The sequence below is a fragment of the Triticum urartu genome, chromosome 1A, assembly GCF_056163025.1.
Source record: "Triticum urartu cultivar PI428250 chromosome 1A, HENAU_Tu73, whole genome shotgun sequence".
Classification (NCBI taxonomy): Eukaryota; Viridiplantae; Streptophyta; class Magnoliopsida; order Poales; family Poaceae; genus Triticum; species Triticum urartu.
In genome coordinates, this window is record NC_141873.1 from 398,448,976 (window position 1) to 398,470,848 (window position 21,873).

Here is a 21,873-nt window from a genome sequence, read left to right on the forward strand (position 1 = left end):
ATCCATCACTGCTACCAAGAGTATCTGACGCCAGTCATCGTAAATTGAATATTTTGGGGGATGCAAAGGTAGAAGTCATCTATTACTCGGCTCGGCAAGCTACTGATATTTCAGGTGGGAGGTCTCAATCTTGCTAATGTTTACTAGTAGTAATCTGTAAACTTCTGTGTATTTCTCTTATAGATTTTGTATGTCATCTTCTCCAGACTCCAAGATATTAATTGAGAAAGCACGCTCAATGTCCCCTGCTCTAAAGTGCCATAATAGCAGAGAGCCACAACACATGTTACAAATGGTATGCTCTGTGTACCTCTCTAAGAGCTTAACAGTTCAAGTCAGTTTTTATTTTATTCTTTGGCATGTTTAGCTGACCCAGCAACTCTATATGTGGATATACATCTTCATCTGTAGGGAATGTTCTGCATTAACATATAAGATATTTCCCTATCTTGTGTATTAGTTATTTACTCAGAAACTTTATAATGTTTATATGCTACACTCAACAAATCCATCAGTTGTCGAAAGGATTTGAACTGAATTCCTAATCCGTAAGTGATAGTTTAGTAGGCTATTTTGTACGACCTCGCTGTACAATAGTATTATGCATAAACTCCTGCATAGTAGATGGGTGCTGGAAGGACAAGTGCAACTCCATCATCATAGGCTTATAGCCATTCTGCTCTTGACAGTTGCCATGACTGACACCTTCGAGGTATATCTCCAATATAAAAGAAGGTCATCGTAACTCATGCTCACTGTTGTTAGTATGAATGGGAAGAATCCTTATTAGCTCATGCTTCGTCTGTATTGTAACTATAAAATGAATATTGCTTTATAACTTAGTTGATCCGTTTTTATTTACTTAGTTTCTGTTGTTGATGGCATTGCTAACCTTTTTAGGTAACAAATCAGCGTTTGACAAAGGGAGACACTGACAGAGATGTCCGCCACTTTGAATTGGAAGATCGGCGTTCTGTATGTTCTTTGATCCGTTTGATCATATTCGCTTGCAACCATCTTCTGAATGTGCGTTAGGCAGAAACGTCTTACCTCGACCTGAGGCGACGTGCTACGTGTTTATAGGCAGGGGCACACATCCCTGAAGCGCATACATCGTTGAGATCTTACAGGAGGTTTACATCTTGCAAAAGAAGAGATAGAATCGGTTACAGGAGATAGGAAGAGATTACATGCAACTTAAACTAACAATCTATCCTATATCCTGCGCCTTGTGAACCTGGGAGTCTCCCTGTCATGCGTGACATGTACGTGACACAATATGGCTCAATGTATTGTGTTTGACACCCTCCCTTAATCACAACTTCATTAAGTTGAGATTATGTTTAAAGTCTTCAAAACTTCGAATGGGTAGTGCCTTGATGAATCCATCTGCAACCTGATCCTTGGAATGCACAAAACGAATATCAAGTTGTTTTTGAGCCACTCGCTCTCTGACAAAATGAAAGTCAATTTCAATGTGTTTCATCCTGGCATGTAAAACAGGATTAGCAGACAAATAAGTTGCACCTAAATTGTCACACCATAAGCATGGAGCTTGTTTGCGTTTTACACCAAGCTCCCTTAGTAGAGATTGCACCCATATGATTTCAGCTGTAGCATTTGCTAATGCCTTGTATTCTGCCTCAGTACTGGACCTGGAAACAGTGGCCTGTTTCCTTGCACACCATGAAATCAAGTTAGGACCAAAGAACACTGCAAATCCCCCAGTAGAACGTCTGTCATCCAAACAGCCTGCCCAATCAGAGTCTGAGAAATCACTAAGCAATGTGGATGATGACTTGCTGAAGTTAAGACCAATATTAAGAGTGTTCTTGACATATCTAACTATTCGCTTAGCAGCAGTCAGGTGAACAGTGGTCGGTGCATGAAGAAATTGACAGACTTTGTTAACAGCAAATGATATATCAGGTCTTGTAAGAGTGAGATATTGAAGGGCACCTACAAGACTTCTGTATTTAGTGCTGTCTTCCTGACTCAAGGCTTGTCCTTCTGTGAGAGATAATTTTTCTGAACTAGATAATGGAGTAGGTGAAGGTTTACAGCCTTGCAATCTAGCCTTTCTTACCAGATCAGTTGCATACTTTTCTTGAGACAAGTGAAGTCCATCATCATGTTTCTTCACTTCTATCCCTAAGAAATAATGCAAATCTCCAAGATCCTTAAGAGCAAACTCTGCACTGAGGTCCTTCAACAATCCTGTTATGGCTTCATCAGATGAGCTTGTAACGATAATATCATCAACATAGATGAGAACAAAGATATGAGTATTGCACTTGTTATAAATGAATAGTGAGGTGTCAGACTTAGATGGAACAAAGCCAAGAGTTTGCATTTTTTTGACTGAGACGTGAATACCACGCCCTTGGAGCCTGTTTTTGTTGGAAATATGCCCTAGAGGCAATAATAAAAGCATTATTATTATATTTCCTTGTTCATGATAATTTTCTTTATTCATGCTATAATTGTGTTATCCGGAAATCGTAATACATGTGTGAATAATAGACACCAACATGTCCCTAGTAAGCCTCTAGTTGACTAGCTCGTTGATCAACAGATAGTCATGGTTTCCTGACTATGGACATTGGATGTCATTGATAACGAGATCACATCATTAGGAGAATGATGTGATGGACAAGACCCAATCCTAAACATAGCACAAGATCGTATAGTTCGTTTGCTAGAGTTTTCCAATGTCAAGTATCTTTTCCTTAGACCATGAGATCGTGTAACTTCCGGATACCGTAGGAGTGCTTTGGGTGTGCCAAACGTCACAACGTAACTGGGTGACTATAAAGGTATACTACGGGTATCTCCGAAAGTGTCTGTTGGATTGACACGGATCAAGACTGGGATTTGTCATTCCGTATGACGGAGAGGTATCACTGGGCCCACTCGGTAAAGCATCATCATAATGAGCTCAAAGTGACCAAGTGTCTGGTCATGGGATCATGCATTATGGTACGAGTAAAGTGACTTTCCGGTAACGAGATTGAACGAGGTATTGGGATACCGATGATCGAATCTCGGGCAAGTAACATACCGATTGACAAAGGGAATTGTATACGGGGTTGCTTGAATCCTCGACATCGTGGTTCATCCGATGAGATCATCGAGGAGCATGTGGGAGCCAACATGGGTATCCAGATCCCGCTGTTGGTTATTGACCGGAGAGCGATCTCGGTCATGTCTACATGTCTCCCGAACCCGTAGGGTCTACACACTTAAGGTTCGGTGACGCTAGGGTTATAGGGATATGTATATGCAGTAACCCGAATGTTGCTCGGAGTCCTGGATGAGATCCCGGACGTCACGAGGAGTTCCGGAATGGTCCGGAGGTAAAGAATTATATATAGGAAGTGCTATTTCGGGCATCGGGACAAGTTTCGGGGTCACCGGTATTGTACCGGGACCACCGGAAGGGTCCCGGGGGTCCACCGGGTGGGGCCACCTGTCCCGGGGGGCCACATGGGCTGTAGGGGGTGCGCCTTGGCCTACATGGGCCAAGGGCACCAGCCCCAAGAGGCCCATGCGCCTAGGGTTTCAAGGAGGGAAGAGTCCCAAAAGGGGAAGGCACCCCTAGGTGCCTTGGGGAGGAGGGATTCCTCCCCTTGGCCGCACCCCCCTAGGAGATTAGATCTCCTAGGGCCGGCGCCCCCCCCCTTGGCCCTCCTATATATAGTGGGGAGATGGAGGACTTCTGACCTTGATCTTTGGTGCCTCCCTCTCCCTCTCCAACACCTCCTCCTCCTCCATAGTGCTTGGCGAAGCCCTGCCGGAGTACTGCAGCTCCATCAACACCACGCCGTCGTGCTGCTGCTGGAGCCATCTCCCTCAACCTCTCCTTCCCCCTTGCTGGATCAAGAAGAAGGAGACGTTACGCTAACCGTACGTGTGTTGAACGCGGAGGTGCCGTCCGTTCGGCGCTAGGATCTCCGGTGATTTGGATCACGTCGAGTACGCCTTCCTCATCCCCGTTCTTTGAACGCTTCCGCGCGTGATCTACAAAGGTATGTAGATGCAATCCAATCACTCGTTGCTAGATGAACTCCTAGATGGATCTTGGTGAAACTGTAGCAAAATTTTTGTTTTCTGCAACGTTCCCCAACAGTTTTAACCCATATAAAGCTTTGTCAAGTCTGCACACATGCAACGGTGCACTTTTGCTTTCAAACCCAGGAGGTTGTTTCATGTACACTTCCTCTTCCAGAACACCATGGAGAAACGCGTTCTGAATGTCTAGCTGTCGAAGACTCCAGCCCCTGGACACACCAATGGACAAAACAAGACGAATGGTTGCAACTTTTACCACTGGACTAAACGTATCCTCATAGTCAATACCATACCGTTGCTTCAAGCCTTTTGCCACAAGTCTTGCCTTGTAACGATCAATGGTGCCATCAGATTTTCTCTTGATCCGAAACACCCACTTGCAATCGATGAGATTTTTACCTTGCTGTGGAGGGACCAAATGCCATGTTTTGTTTCTTTTCAGCGCCATGTATTTTTCATTCATAGCCTTTTTCCAGTTTTCATCAGCTAGGGCTTCATCAAGTGTGTAGGGTTCACCTGTAGAACACACCATGCCATATTTCGTAATATGCTTATAATTGATTGGTTGAATTACTCCCTGTTGTAGCCGTGTGCATCTCGTTGGTGGAGTAGTTTGTGTTGATGGCACAGAAGATCCCGTGCAACCTGTGGGAGCAGCAGGAACTGATCCCGAGGCAGATCTGGGCGAAGCAGCATCGGGTTCAGCAGCAGATTCCGCTCGTGGATTTTCTGTGGCAGTAGGCGACGGTGTGCAACGGCGCAGCTCCGTAGAAGATCTCAGCGGACAGGGCTCATCATTGTGCCGTGATGAGAGGCCAGCGTCCGCTGCGCCAGAGGCGGGTCCCGCGCCGGTCGGCCGACGCAGATCGCGCCGTTTGTAGCAAACGGGCTGGACCGGGAACCGGGCCCCCGAAGGGCCAACGGGAGGCGGACAGGTGCCGCCGCGTGATTCGCCCGGGTTGGTAGGGGCGCCTCCGCGACTCGCAGGTTGCCGCGTGGCAGACGCGGGCTCGCTGTCCACGGCGCGCGCGGTTGTTGGCGTTGTCGGTGCGGATTTCTGAGGGGATCCTGCCCCCCTGCCAGCGGCGCCAGAATCCGAGGCCGATCCACTAGGCAGGTCTGCCTCTGCCACGGGAGCTGATCCCGAGGCTGATTTGCTCCCTGGTTCGGGGCACATAAAATATGGCCCTTGTACTTCATTTTCTTCATCATTTTCTGATCCGTTTTCTCCTGCAACATCACACAACTTGTGCACAGTGGTTTGAGGGTTAGTCAACATATGATCATCATGGTTTCGTTCCCCTTCATCGAGGCCAGTGAGAGAGGATGGTAGAAGAAGGATTTCTTTACAAAGTAAAGCACCGGCCTTAGGGTGTAGATCAGCGAAGGGAAATTTGTTCTCATCAAACACAACATCGCGAGAAATGTAGACACGGCCTGTGGAAACATCTAGGCACTTGACCCCCTTGTGTTGTGCACTATATCCAAGGAAAACACATTGTTTAGATCGGAACATGAGTTTGCGAGAGTTGTATGGGCGGAGATTGGGCCAGCATGCACACCCAAAAACACGTAGAGATGTGTAGTTGGGTTTGACATGAAGAAGCCGTTCTGTAGGAGTTTCATTGTTTATGACACGACTTGGGAGCATATTGATGATATGAACGGCAGTGAGAAACGTTTCATCCCAGAATTTTAGAGGCATGGAAGCACCTGCTAAGAGTGCGAGGCCAACTTCAACTATATGCCTATGCTTACGTTCGGCAGAACCGTTTTGTTGGTGAGCATGAGGGCATGACACATGGTGTGAAATGCCAAGTGTTTGGAAAAAGGAATTTAATTTCTCGTATTCCCCTCCCCAATCAGATTGAACAACAATGATCTTGCTATCAAACTTACGTTCAACAAGTGCTTGAAAATTTTTGAACACTTGGAAAACATCGGATCTTTTTTTGAGAAGATAGATCCAGGAGAATTTGCTATAGTCATCAATAAAACTGACATAGTATGTGTGTCTACCAACAGAACTAGGAGCAGGGCCCCAAACAACAACAACAACAACAACAACAAAGACTTTAGTCCCAAACTAGTTGGGGTAGGCTAGAGGTGAAACCCATAAGATCTCGCAACCAACTCATGGCTCTGGCACATGGATAGCAAGCTTCCACGCACCCCTGTCCATAGCTAGCTCTTTGGTGATACTCCAATCCTTCAGGTCTCTCTTAACTGACTCCTCCCATGTCAAATTCGGTCTACCCCGCCCTCTCTTGACATTCTCCGCACGCTTTAGCCGTCCGCTATGCACTGGAGCTTCTGGAGGCCTGCGCTGAATATGCCCAAACCATCTCAGACGATGTTGGACAAGCTTCTCCTCAATTGGTGCTACCCTAACTCTATCTCGTATATCATCATTCCGGACTCGATCCTTCCTCGTGTGGCCACACATCCATCTCAACATACGCATCTCCGCCACACCTAACTGTTGAACATGTCGCCTTTTAGTCGGCCAACACTCCGCGCCATACAACATTGCGGGTCGAACCGCCGTCCTGTAGAACTTGCCTTTTAGCTTTTGTGGCACTCTCTTGTCACAGAGAATGCCAGAAGCTTGCCGCCACTTCATCCATCCGGCTTTGATTCAATGGTTCACATCTTCATCAATACCCCCATCCTCCTGCAAAATTGACCCCAAATACCGAAAGGTGTCCTTCCGAGGTACCACCTGGACATCAAGGCTAACCTCCTCCTCCTCACACCTAGTAGTACTGAAACCGCACATCATGTACTCGTTTTTAGTTCTACTAAGCCTAAACCCTTTCGATTCCAAGGTTTGTCTCCATAACTCTAACTTCCTATTTACCCCCGTCCGGCTATCGTCAACTAGCACCACATCATCCGCAAAGAGCATACACCATGGGATATCTCCTTGTATATCCCTTGTGACCTCATCCATCACCAATGCAAAAAGATAAGGGCTCAAAGCTGACCCCTGATGCAGTCCTATCTTAATCGGGAAGTCATCGGTGTCGACATCACTTGTTCGAACACTTGTCACAACATTATCGTACATGTCCTTGATGAGGGTAATGTACTTTGCTGGGACTTTGTGTTTCTCCAAGGCCCACCACATGACATTTCGCGGTATCTTATCATAGGCCTTCTCCAAGTCAATGAACACCATATGCAAGTCCTTCTTTTGCTCCCTATATCTCTCCATAAGTTGTCGTACCAAGAAAATGGCTTCCATGGTCGACCTCCCAGGCATGAAACCAAACTGATTTTTGGTCACGCTTGTCATTCTTCTTAAGCGGTGCTCAATGACTCTCTCCCATAGCTTCATTGTATGGCTCATCAGCTTAATTCCACGGTAATTAGTACAACTCTGAACATCCCCCTTGTTCTTGAAGATTGGTACTAATATACTCTGTCTCCATTCTTCTGGCATCTTGTTTGCCCGAAAAATGAGGTTGAAAAGCTTGGTTATCCATACTATTGCTATGTCCCCGAGACCTTTCCACACCTCAATGGGGATACAATCAGGGCCCATCGCCTTGCCTCCTTTCATCCTTTTTAAAGCCTCATTCACCTCAGACTCCTGGATTCGCCGCACAAAACGCATGCTGGTCTCATCAAAGGAGTCATCTAGTTCAATGGTAGAACTCTCATTCTCCCCATTGAACAGCTTGTCGAAGTACTCCCGCCATCTATGCTTAATCTCCTCGTCCTTCACCAAGAGTTGGCCTGCTCCGTCCTTGATGCATTTGACTTGGCCAATGTCCCTCGTCTTCCTCTCTCGGATCTTGGCCATCTTATAGATGTCCCTTTCACCTTCCTTCGTGCCTAACCGTTGGTAGAGGTCCTCATATGCCCGACCCCTTGCTTCACCAACAGCTCGCTTTGCGGCCTTCTTCGCCATCTTGTACTTCTCTATGTTGTCTGCACTCCTATCCAGGTATAGGCGTCTGAAGCAATCTTTCTTCTCTTTAATCGCCTTCTGGACGTCATCATTCCACCACCAGGTATCCTTATCTTCGCTTCTCCTTCCCCTGGACACTCCAAACTCCTCCGAGGCCACCTTATGAATGCAAGTCGCCATCTTCATCCACACATTGTCCGCATCCCCTCCTTCCTCCCAAGGGCCCTCCTTAATGACCCTCTCCTTGAACACCTGAGCTACCTCCCCCTTGAGCTTCCACCACTTCGTTCTAGCGACTTTGGCACGCTTATCCCGCTGGACATGAATCCAAAAGCGGAAGTCAGCAACCACCAGCTTATGCTGGGGTACAACACTCTCTCCAGGTATCACCTTATAGTCTAGGCACGCACGCCTATCTTCTCTTCTCGAGAGGATGAAATCAATCTGGCTAGAGTGTTGGCCACTACTAAAAGTCACCAGATGTGATTCTCTCTTTCTAAAGAGGGTGTTAGCTACAATCATGTTGTAGGCTAGAGCAAAGCTTAAGACATCTTCTCCTTCTTGATTCCTGATGCCATGGCCAAAGCCCCCATGCGCCCCTTCAAAACCTGTGTTAGATGTACCCACGTGGCCATTGAGGTCTCCTCCTATGAAGAGCTTCTCACCAATCGGTACACTCCTAACCATGTCTTCCAGGCCTTCCCAGAACTCCCTGTTGGTGTTCTCATTGTGGCCCCAAACATCAGAAAAAATTAATTGCAATGGCTGAGTAGAGACACTTGTAGAAATAGGATATGGTAATTGATGACTTTTTGCTCTTTGGCAAGAATCACAAATAGTTTCGATATTTCGCTCACCAACAAACGGGAGCTTATTTTTCCTAAGCAAACGTTCAACAAGAGGAAAAGAAGCATGGCCTAAACGATCGTGCCAACGTGCTGAAGAGAGTTTGACAACACCATAGGCTTGTTTATTGAATCTCCTAAGCTCCGGAATCAACGGGTAAAGCCCTCGAATGCATCTACCTCGATATAGTACCTTCTTCGTGGCCTGATCCTTTATCAAAAAGAAAAAAGGATGGAATTCAATAAAGACATGATTGTCAATGGTAATGCGATGAACGGATAGGAGATTTTTGTTGGCACTAGGAACATGTAAAAATTTGCGAAGATGAATTTTACGAGAAGGGGTACGTGTAAGGGCATATTTATCCCTACGGTGTTTTGGTGATTGATGACAATGCATTTGCGGACTAATCGGGTGCTTTGGTTTCTTTCAGATATTCATCCTTTGGCACGCAATGATTTTTTCCCCTCGGCGCTCTACTCAAGACGGTGTAGCTTCCTTCGTGACTTTGTTGGTGGACTAAGTTTCGTAGTAGTCACCGTACTATCAAGAGGGGATCTGCTTCGGTATGGTTTGGGTGGAATCAACACGTACACGTTCTTCTCTCTCCCACCGTTTTCTCTCCGTCTCTATGGAGCTTCTCTCTTCTCCCTTTGTGGTTTTTCCTGGACCCAGCGGTAGTACCGGGCCACAGCGGTAGTACCGCTGAGGCTCACTAAGCGGCAGTACCGCTCCTAGGAGCGGTAGTACCGCTTTATGGCCTCAGCTGTAGTACCGCTGCGGCTCCGTGTTCCTACCGCCTCGACTCGAGTGCGCATTTTCTCGTGTCGGGTTTTATGGCACTAGCTGCAGTATAGCGGTAGTACGGCTGAAGCTCAGCAAGCGGTAGTACCGCTCCTCGGAGCGGTAGTACCGCTGGTGGCCTCAGCCGCAGTACCGCTGTGGCTCCGTGTTCCTACCGCCTCGACTCTAGTGCGCATTTTCTCGTGTCGGGTTTTACGGTACTAGCTGCAGTAGTAGTGGCGGTAGTGCTGCTTGCGAGCGGTAGTACCGCCCTGCCTCCGTAGTAGTACCGCTCTGGGTCCCAGCCCCAGCCCCTTCTCCTGTAGCGCGGCAGTACCGCTGAGATGGGGCGGTAGTACCGCTTTGGAGCGGTAGTACCGCTCTCTACGGGGCTGAGTGGGGGGTAACGGGTGGATTGTTCCCCCAGTATAAAATGATGTCTTCTTCCCCCCTTTGACCTACCTCTTCCACCATTAAAGCTCCATTATTGCTCCAAGCTCCGTTTTCGCCCGATCTCACTCCCTAGCCAACCAAACTTGTTGATTTGCTCAGGAGTGGCTGAGAAGGCCCCGATCTACACTTCCACCGAGAGATTTTTGATTCCCCCACTCATCCTTAGTGGATTTTGTTACTCTTGGGTGTTTGAGCATCCTAGACGGTTGAGGTCACCTCGGAGCCATATTCCATTGTGGTGAAGCTTCGTGGTCTTGTTGGGAGCCTCCGATAAAGTTGTGGAGTTTGCCCCAACCTTGTTTGTAAAGGTTCGGTCGCCGCCTTCAAGGGCACCAATAGTGGAATCACGGCATCTCGCATTGTGTGAGGGCGTGAGGAGAATACGGTGGCCCTAGTGGCTTCTTGGGGAGCATTGTGCCTCCACACCGCTCCAAAGGAGACGTACTTCCCTTCAAAAGGAAGGAACTTCGGTAACACATCCTCGTCTTCACCGGATCCACTCTTGGTTATCTCTTACCTCCACTTGTGCATGCTCTTTAGTGTTTGTTCCCTTGCTTGCTTGTGTGCTTGTTGTTGTTGCATCATATAGGTTGCTCACCTAGCTGCACATCTAGACAACCTTCTTTGATGCAAAGTTTAATTTGATAAAGAAAAGCTAAAAATTGGTAGTTGCCTATTCACCCCCCCTCTAGTCAACCATATCGATCCTTTCAATTGGTATCAGAGCCTCGTCTCTTTATTAAGGACTTCACCGTCCAAAGAGTATGGTTAATACCGTAGACGGAGCGGAGGAACACTCCGGTGTGAATCCTATCTCGTCTACGGGCGATGGGGGAACTTTGGTCTCTCGTGAGGAGTTCAATGTAGCCTTGGAGACATTGAAAACCTCCATGACGACCGAAGTTGAAAACATGTTTACTAAATTTCTTGAGGGGCTCAAACTATCCACCGCACCGTTGAAAGTGGGGGATCCCACCAACAAGGTGTCGGATGCTATCCCCGACAAGGGGGAAGCTAGTAGTGAAAAGGCTCCTTCTTCTAGTGGCAAGAATGGCACCGGCATCTTTGCCCATGTGGAACCACCACTTGTGTATGGTGGACCGGTTCCTTCTACTCATTTGAATCATGCCGGTCCTCCTCCTAAGATTGTGAAAAATGAGGATTTTGATTCTTGGGTTTACCGCTTTAAACGTCATTTAAATCATGTGAACACTAACCTTTGGAGAATCATTGAAGAAGGTTTCTACCCACATGATCCAAGCAACTTCACTCCTCGAGAAGCCGCGGACAATCAATTCAATGAGAATGCTCTCTTCATCATTCAAGATGCAATTCCACCCGAAGACCTACCTCATCTTCGTCCCTTCGCCTTGGCCAAAGATGCATGGCATTGTGTCGTGTCTCTCTACCGGGGAAGCGCAAGCATTCAACGCTCCAACTATGAAGTGGTACAAGATGAGGCCGATGAGTTTGCAATGAAGGAAGATGAAGAACCTCGTGAGCTTTATCGGAGAGTCACCAAACTCGCGGTCTCACTACGAGATCACGGGAGCAAGGACACGGATGACAATTGGATCAAGCGCAAATTCCTCAAGGCAATGATGCCCTACCACAAGGCCATGTCCTCCGTCATCCGCCAAAGACCGGACTTCCACACTTTGACCTCAAGCGAGGTGTTGGATGAGTTTGTGGCCATGAACATTTTGGACAAGACCGCCGACAATGCGGTGCTCCGTTCTCAACGGGGAAAGAAGTCTAACCTTGCTTTGAAGGCCAAGCTCACCGTGGAAGAAGAAGAAGAGGAAGAGGAGGAGAGCAACCCCGAAGATACAAAGTATGCATATCATGAACACATGGCACTTGCTTCAAGGCAATTTTGGAGCAAGAAAAACTCGAGGAACAACTTTAGCAAAAACACCTCGAGTGGCACGAGGGGCAAGCAACGTGTAAGGACTTGCTACAATTGCGGCAACGTGAGTCATTTCGTTGCGGAATGCCCGTATGAGAAGAGGGAAGACAATGGTGGCAAACTCATTCGAAAGGACAAGGCCAAGTCGTTCCCCAACAAGAACAACTTCACCAAGAAGACTCCTCCCAAGGCCTTGGTTGTGCAAGAAGAGTACAATGAGGATGATGACGATGATGAAGATGATGAGTCGGTTGCCATGGCCTCCGTCGCCATTGCCACAACGTCACGAGTGTCTCTCTTCGACTCACCCAACGAGAGCATCAACGCCAAGTGCCTCATGGCGAAAGCCACCAACAAGGTAACCTCCAACATCAAAACTACCATCATTAATCATCCTTCCCCATCGGAGAGCATTAATGAAGTTGAGGGAGTTAATGTGGAGGCTAACGAGTTTGAGGCCTTTATGGGCAAACTCAAGGGAAAATCCAAGAAGCACTTTGTTGCTCTCTTGGAACAACTTGGCGAGGCCAATGACATGATCGAGGCCCACGAAGACACCATCTCAAAGATGGAAGGGCATAGTCGTGACTATGCCGATGAGATTTCGGACCTTTCCAATGCTCTTGAGGAAGAGCGTGGTCTTCGTTTGGCTCTTGAGGAGTCATACAACGTTGATCATGCTAAGTTAGAGAAAGATTATGATCATGCCCTCGTTGTTTCTCGTGTGCTAAATTCCGAGAAGGCCAAACTCGGAGTTGATCTTGCTAGACTCAAAGAGGAGTTTGATATACTTGACAAGGCCCACAAGGCCTTGAAGGGTATTCACGCTAGTCTCAAGGAGTCTCATGATCAACTCCAAGTGAAGCTAACTAAGGAGAAAGCAACTTTTCCTCATATGGTTTTAATTGATAATGCAAATGCTACTAACCCGTGTTGTGAGCATATACATCTTGTTGAGGAAAATGCTAAGTTGAAGGAGCAACTTGAGAGAGGCCTTGCGACTTGCATACAAGGCAAGAAGAACCTCAATGATCTCTTGATCAACCAAAAGGGAGGTGTGGCGAAGGAAGGGGTTGGGTACGTCTCCGACTCCAAAAACAAGAAGAAGAATGACAAGACCAAACGACCTCCTCCCCTCATGCAAACCTTTGTGAGGGCGGGAGAAAGTGTCCCCGAGGAGAAGAAGAGGAACAAAGTCAAGAAGGGCAATGTCACCACACCCAACAAAGCCGGCGATTTTAATCCTTCTTATGTGTTGTGCCGTGCTAGTGATGGGCATGTTTATGCCAAATTTGTTGGTTCTCTTCATGAGCACGTTGAATGGTCTATTTGGGTTCCTAAGACCCTTGTTACTAACATCAAAGGACCCATTACAAAATGGGTACCTAAAACCAAGCATTGATCTCTTGCAGGTGTTTGCTTCCGGTGGTGGATCATGGTTGCTCGATAGTGGAGCTACAAATCATATGACCGGAAGCAAGGACTTGGTGGTGGACGTGCACAAGGTTCCATCTATGCCCACCAATGTCGAGTGGGGTGACGCCTCATTTTCTAAGGTACTGGGACTTGGCAAGGTGGTCATCTCTCATGATCTCACGATCGAGAAGGTCATGCTTGTTGAGTCCCTTGCATACAATTTACTTTCCGTTCGTCAGCTTGCAATCATGGGCTTTGCCACTTTCTTTGATATCGATACCGTGGCCCTCTTGTGGAGCAAGACTCTTAAAGTAGCCTTTGTTGGGCATGTCGAGAACGGTCTATATGTGATTAACTTTTCGGAGCGACCCACTAAGACCGCGACATGCCTAATGGCTAAAGTTGATGTGGGATGGCTTTGGCATCGCCGTCTAGCCCATGTCAATATGAGATCTTTGCAAAGTCTCCTAAAGGGGGACCATGTCCGTGGACTAACGAATGTTAGTTTTGCTAAAGATCGTGCTTGCAGTGCCTGTATCGAAGGAAAGCTACATGAGAAGGCTCACCCTCCCACGACTATCATTTATTCAAAGAGGCCTTTGGAGCTCCTTCACATGGATCTCTTTGGGCCTCCATCCTTCGATAGTCTTGGAGGTAGAAAGTATTGCTTGGTGATTGTGGATGACTACTCAAGGTACACGTGGGTGTATTTCTTCAAGAGGAAGAGCGAGACCCAACAAACTGTCATTGACTTCGCCAATGAAGCACAACGTCAACACAATGCAAAGATCTTGACAATAAGAAGTGACAACGGCACCGAGTTCAAGAACTACACCTTGGATGAGTTTCTTAGTGATGAGGGAATCAAGCATCAATATTCCGCACCATACACCCCTCAACAAAACGGTGTTGCGGAGAGGAAGAACCGGACGTTGATGGATGCGGCAAGGACCATGATGGCGGAGTTCAAGTCTCCGTACAACTTTTGGGCCGAAGCCATCAACACCGCGTGTCATGCATCAAATCGGCTCTACCTCCTCAAGGGTTTGAACAAGACTCCTTATGAGATACTCACCGGTAACAAGCCCAACCTCAAGTACTTCCGGGTATTCGGGTGTAAGTGTTTCATTCTCAAGAAAGGTGTTCGGTTGTCTAAATTTGAGGCTAGAGCGTATGAGGGCATATTTGTTGGTTATGCTACAAACTCTCATGCTTACCGTGTCCTCAATAAATCCACGGGACTTATTGAGGAGACGTGTAACGTGGAGTTTGATGAGAATAACGGCTCCCAAGTGGAGCAAAGTGGCACTTGTGATGTAGGTGATGAAATTCCTCCTCAAGCCATAAGAAGAATGGGTGTTGGTTTCATCCTACCCATTGAGGAACCCCTTGTGGCCGAAGGAGAAGGACAATGCCCCACTCAAGTGGAGCCATCACCAACCCAAGGCCCACACACTTCCGAAGAACAAAGTGAAGGCCCTCAACCTCATGAACAAGACCTAGGGCAAGATCATACTCAAGACGGTGTTGACACACCAAGTGATGCCCAAGGTCAAGTCCTCTCCCTCGAGCAAGTTCAAGACCAAGAACAAGTTCATGACGACACTCAAGATGATCAAGTAACCGCTCCTCAACTCACCGACGAGGAGGAATTAGAGCGTCGTGCCGCCAAAGTTGCTTCCAAGCTCTCCACCAAGGATCATCTCATGACGAACGTGCTTGGAAGCTTAAGAAAGGGGGTAAGCATTCGTAGACAATTAGCAAATTATTGTGAGCATCACGCGTTTGTCTCTTGTGTGGAACCTCACAAGGTCTATGAGGCGCTCGAAGATCCGGATTGGCTCAATGCCATGCATGAAGAACTCAACAACTTCGAGCGCAACAAAGTGTGGAGATTGGTGCCAAGGCCAACGGGGAACCACAATGTCATTGGAACCAAGTGGATATTCAAGAACAAGCAAGATGCCCATGGGATTATCATTCACAACAAGGCTCGTTTGGTAGCACAAGGCTACTCCCAAGTCGAGGGTATCGACTACGGTGAAACCTTTGCTCCCGTTGCTCGTCTTGAATCCATTCGCATGTTGATTGCATATGCTTCTCATCATAACTTTAAGTTACATCAAATGGATGTGAAGAGTGCTTTTCTTAATGGTCCCATTAATGAATTAGTGTACGTCAAGCAACCCCCCGGGTTCGAGGATCCCTACTTTCCCGATCATGTGTATCAACTCGATAAGGCACTCTATGGCCTTAAACAAGCCCCACGTGCGTGGTATGACCACCTTACCGAGTTGTTACAAGACCGTGGGTTTGAAGTTGGGATAATCGACCCCACTCTTTTTACTAAGAAGGTCAAAGGGGAGTTGTTTGTGTGCCAATTATATGTTGATGATATTATCTTTGGTTCTCCTAACAAAGCTTTCAATGAGGAATTTGCTTCTCTCATGACCTCAAAGTTCGAGATGTCCTCCATGGGGGAGTTGAAGTTCTTTCTAGGGTTTGAAGTGAAGCAAAGAAGAGAAGGAACCTTCATCAATCAATCCAAATACACTCAAGACATGCTCAAGAGATTCAAGCTAAGTGACGTCAAGCCGGCTCCCACCCCAATGCCCACCAAGTGCCAACTTGATCTAGATCCCAATGGTAAAGTGGTGGATCAAAAGGTATACCGCTCCATGATTGGATCCTTGCTTTACCTTTGTGCATCTAGACCGGACATCATGTTGAGTGTGGGAATTTGTGCACGGTTTCAAGCCGCACCTAAGGAAAGTCACTATGTGGCTGTCAAACGAATCTTTCGATATTTGGCTCATACCCCAAACTTTGGCTTATGGTACCCAAGAGGATCAAACTTCAAGCTTGTAGGGTACTCGGATTCCGATTGGGCGGGAGACAAAGTGGATAGGAAGTCCACTTCCGGAGGATGTCAATTCCTTGGTTGCTCTTTGGTAAGTTGGTCTTCCAAAAAGCAAAGTTGTGTGTCTCTCTCGTCCACCGAAGCGGAGTATGTTGCGGCCGGTAGTTGTTGTGCACAACTCTTATGGATGAGGCAAACTTTAAAGGATTACGGTGTCACTTGTGACAAAGTGCCTCTTTGGTGTGACAATGAAAGTGCCATCAAGATTTCTCTCAACCCGGTGCAACACTTCAAGACGAAGCATATTGAGATTCGGTATCACTTCATCCGGGATCACATTAGGCGAGGAGAGATCGAGCTCAACTATGTCAACACTCATGACAATCTTGCAGATATTTTCACGAAGCCCTTGGATGAAGCAAGATTTCGCGAGTTAAGGCATGAGCTAAATATCATTGATTCGAGCAATGTTGCTTGAACCCGTGCACACCCTACCACGCTCAATTTGGTGTCTAGTTTAGGTGTAGGCATGGACATAGGGGGAGTGTTGTTCTCTCGATGAACTCTCCCTCCCCCCATTATGCATAAATTGATCAAGTCTTTCACTTTAGCCATTGCTGATGGCACGTGTGCTCAAAAGACGAGTTTTGGTCATGGGCCCAAGGTTAAAATCTTCGCGGCGCCATACCTCTTGACTCAAACATAGGTGGCTTCGGCCACCGCCCTCTCTTGAAGAGAGGTTTCTTGGCCTCTTGCTGATGTGTTCCTTTGCTTTTTGTTGCGGGTTTCTGTTTTTTTTAGCTAAGCCATGTAGTCTAGTTGCCGCGGTGTGCTGAGCGGTACTGCCGTTGCTGGCGAGCGGTACTACCGCTGATAAGCGGTACTGCTGCTGGTGATGGACGGTACTACCGTGTAAGCGGTACTACCGCCACACCAGAGCGGAACTACCGCCTATGAGCGGTACTACCGCGCCCCAGCGCGGTACTACCGCTGCGGGACGGGGGCTGAAGGTTTTTTATCGGGGCAGGGGGAGGTTTCTTCTCCCCCATACCCATTCGCTCGCCCCCTCGTGCCTCTCTCTCTCCAGCACCGTTCCGCCACGGAAGGGCTCCGGTGGCTCTCCTCCTCCGGGGCGTTCCTCCCCATTTCCTTCGGTGGAGTCAATCCCCACCTCGTCCTCTTGCCATGGATGCCGGTATTGCCCACGTTCCTTCTCTCTTTTGGTCTTGCTTTTAGATCTTGTGCTTAGGGGCAATGCTGGTTGCATCTCTAGATTTTTGGCTAAATCTAGGCTTGAGTTGGTTGGAGAAGGCAACTAGATCTTCTAGATTGATGTTTGGCGGGAATATTTTTGAATATGGTAGGCCGGTAGTGCCGGATCTGTCCACGGTAGTAGGAAACCACTGTCTCACCGCCTCGCGCGTTGAAACTGCTGTGTATCCGCCTCAAGCCGTACTACCGCTCCCCTTGGAGCGGTACTACCGCTTGGCCTAGGGCGGTACTACCGCTCCCTTTGGGGCGGTACTACCGTTTAGGGCGGTACTACCGCGCGCTGATCACGGTACTACCGCTGCATGCCAATTTCCATCATTTTCCTACCTTCCCTTGATCTTTTTGTTGTGTTTGTTGGCTTATGCTCGTTTCTTCTGGTTGTTTTGCCTCCGTTTTGTGTTTGGCTCCAGGTGATGACATACCCGAGCAACAAGGTCGCCGCATCAACCCCGGGCGTGCCACCTCCAAGCGCTACCGGACCTCAGAGCCTGCCGGTGGTTCCTCGAGCACCCAACCGCCTCCAGCAAGTGCTTCTGCAACTGTTTCTCCACCTCCTCAGCACTCGAAGCGAGCCGCCAACAAGCCAAAAGGGAAGCCTGTGACTGAGATGACCAGCAAGGAGTTTTGGGAGAAGCGTCGCCGCAACCCCTATACGGTGGACCAAGAACCCACTTTGGTCAACCGTCCGTTCTGGAACCGCTTTCAGTTTGCCATCTACTTTGATGTGATCAAGGCCAAGAAGAATCTCTATGTTGATGTTCGCTCCATTGACACCGATGCTATGGAGAAGGATCCAGAGTACTTTGGAGAAGCCTTTCAGATGTGCACTCAGCTGAACATTCTCGGGATCATGCAGTTCAACAAGGATTTCGATGCGGATTTGTTGGCTCAATTCTTTGCCACCGTCCATCTTGGAACAGATAGCGCCAGGACTCTGACTTGGATGACCAATGGCAAGCGGCTTTCTGTCAAGTGGGGGGCGTTCATGGAGTTACTTGACGTGGTGGATAACGGGCTTGAGACTCCTGTCGGTTTCCGTCCTCACCGCCATGCTACTTCCACCCACAAGCAAGCTCTTTGGCCCTACTGCACTGTGAAGGTTCACCCTGTCACTGAGAAGAAGACCTACGAGCTGTGTCCGTATCTAGACATTCTTCATCGCATATTCCGTGAGACTCTCTTCCCTCGCATTGGGAATCTGGATCAGGTTCACTCCTACCTCGTGGACATGCTCCTTTTCTGTCAGCATGAGAAAGTAGAAAACACTGGAGAAAGCCTGGATATCTCTCATGTCATGTGGTCTGAACTTGTATCTGCCGTGTCTGAGCGCAAGTGTCCTATCTATGGTCCCTTCATCATGAGGCTCATTGAGAGGGCCTGGGCACAGACTTATCCCAGAGTGCTGCTAGAAACTGGAGAGTTGGTGTCACATGAGATCAAGCGCCTGAGGAAGAAGGACAACTGGTCAGCGCCTCACACAGGGGGTCCTTCTGCTACTGCTGCCACGGGGGGCTCGTCTGCTGCTGCTGCTGCCATGGGAACTGAGGGTGAGGCTGCTCCTGATGCCCACGATGAGGACGCTAGCCACTCCAGTGCAGAACCATCTTGGGCCCAGAAGCTCAAGCGCAAGATGAAGAAGCTCTTCTGCATGGAGTCCCATGGTCAGTATATGACTCATGTGGCGGAGAAGAATGCCAGGACGCGTCACAAGGAGATCATGCGTCAGTTGGGAGCCACAGTTGTCAGTGGGTCTGAGGGACAGATCACTGAAGAGGAGGACTGGATTCATCAGAACTGTCACTGGACCGACTCCGATGCCGAGCACTGTTCAACCCACGATGAAGATGCAGAGATGTGATGTTCAGGACCTTCCTCGCCCATCACCTGGAATCTTCGTGTCCCTCTCTGCCCCTCCCTTTTTGGTGTCTCGATGCCAAAGGGGGAGAGAGTTTAGGGATTTGTGTTTGTGAGTGTGTCTTTGTGTCGTTCGTTTGCTTTCTCGTTGTTTGGTTTTGTTTGGTTTTGTGCTTGTGAGACCTAAATTCCAAACATATGGTGTAAGACATATGCTACCTGTGTTATCTTATTTATGTGCTATGCACCTCGGTATCTTATAGCTTGCATGCTTATCCTATCATATATATTGTTTTCATATATCTTGCTTAGGTTGTTGGTCTCTAAAATATAGGGGGAGCCGTGATCCTAGCATGTGTGCCGTGCAGTCCAAAGCACTTATCGAATGTGCACAACATCTAGGGGAGCCTGTCTATTTTTAGAGGCATGGGTTCTCTTGCATTCTATGTCTACTCTTTTCTATGCAAATCCCAAATTGTCATCAATCCACCAAAAAGGGGGAGATTGTAAGGGCATATTTATCCCTACGGTGTTTTGGTGATCCTAAACATAGCACAAGATCGTATAGTTCGTTTGCTAGAGTTTTCCAATGTCAAGTATCTTTTCCTTAGACCATGAGATCGTGTAACTCCCGGATACCGTAGGAGTGCTTTGGGTGTGCCAAACGTCACAACGTAACTGGGTGACTATAAAGGTATACTACGGGTATCTCCGAAAGTGTCTGTTGGGTTGACACGGATCAAGACTGGGATTTGTCATTCCGTATGACGGAGAGGTATCACTGGGCCCACTCGGTAAAGCATCATCATAATGAGCTCAAAGTGACCAAGTGTCTGGTCATGGGATCATGCATTACGGTACGAGTAAAGTGACTTTCCGGTAACGAGATTGAACGAGGTATTGGGATACCGATGATCGAATCTCGGGCAAGTAACATACCGATTGACAAAGGGAATTGTATACGGGGTTGCTTGAATCCTCGACATCGTGGTTCATCCGATGAGATCATCGAGGAGCATGTGGGAGCCAACATGGGTATCCAGATCCCGCTGTTGGTTATTGACCGGAGAGCGATCTCGGTCATGTCTACATGTCTCCCGAACCCGTAGGGTCTACACACTTAAGGTTCGGTGACGCTAGGGTTATAGGGATATGTATATGCAGTAACCCGAATGTTGCTCGGAGTCCTGGATGAGATCCCGGACGTCACGAGGAGTTCCGGAATGGTCCGGAGGTAAAGAATTATATATAGGAAGTGCTATTTCGGGCATCGGGACAAGTTTCGGGGTCACCGGTATTGTACCGGGACCACCGGAAGGGTCCCGGGGGTCCACCGGGTGGGGCCACCTGTCCCGGGGGGCCACATGGGCTGTAGGGGGTGCGCCTTGGCCTACATGGGCCAAGGGCACCAGCCCCAAGAGGCCCATGCGCCTAGGGTTTCAAGGAGGGAAGAGTCCCAAAAGGGGAAGGCACCCCTAGGTGCCTTGGGGAGGAGGGATTCCTCCCCTTGGCCGCACCCCCCTAGGAGATTAGATCTCCTAGGGCCGGCGCCCCCCCCCCCCCTTGGCCCTCCTATATATAGTGGGGAGATGGAGGACTTCTGACCTTGATCTTTGGTGCCTCCCTCTCCCTCTCCAACACCTCCTCCTCCTCCATAGTGCTTGGCGAAGCCCTGCCGGAGTACTGCAGCTCCATCAACACCACGCCGTCGTGCTGCTGCTGGAGCCATCTCCCTCAACCTCTCCTTCCCCCTTGCTGGATCAAGAAGAAGGAGACGTTACGCTAACCGTACGTGTGTTGAACGCGGAGGTGCCGTCCGTTCGGCGCTAGGATCTCCGGTGATTTGGATCACGTCGAGTACGCCTTCCTCATCCCCGTTCTTTGAACGCTTCCGCGCGTGATCTACAAAGGTATGTAGATGCAATCCAATCACTCGTTGCTAGATGAACTCCTAGATGGATCTTGGTGAAACTGTAGCAAAATTTTTGTTTTCTGCAACGTTCCCCAACAGTTTTAACCCATATAAAGCTTTGTCAAGTCTGCACACATGCAACGGTGCACTTTTGCTTTCAAACCCAGGAGGTTGTTTCATGTACACTTCCTCTTCCAGAACACCATGGAGAAACGCGTTCTGAATGTCTAGCTGTCGAAGACTCCAGCCCCTGGACACACCAATGGACAAAACAAGACGAATGGTTGCAGCTTTTACCACTGGACTAAACGTATCCTCATAGTCAATACCATACCGTTGCTTCAAGCCTTTTGCCACAAGTCTTGCCTTGTAACGATCAATGGTGCCATCAGATTTTCTCTTGATCCGAAACACCCACTTGCAATCGATGAGATTTTTACCTTGCTGTGGAGGGACCAAATGCCATGTTTTGTTTCTTTTCAGCGCCATGTATTCTTCATTCATAGCCTTTTTCCAGTTTTCATCAGCTAGGGCTTCATCAAGTGTGTAGGGTTCACCTGTAGAACACACCATGCCATATT

General features: G+C 48.2%; 1 protein-coding gene across 1 annotated transcript in view; it reads left to right on the forward strand.

Annotated features, from left to right (window-relative positions):
- LOC125532878 (NADPH-dependent diflavin oxidoreductase 1-like) overlaps positions 1–21,873 on the forward strand; it is a 37,534-nt gene that overhangs the window by 2,591 nt on the left and 13,070 nt on the right. The window contains exons 7-8 of the mRNA XM_048696753.2: positions 184–295; positions 901–975. Of these exons, the coding sequence (XP_048552710.2) occupies positions 184–295; positions 901–975 (187 nt within the window). The remainder of the gene's footprint in view (positions 1–183; positions 296–900; positions 976–21,873) is intronic.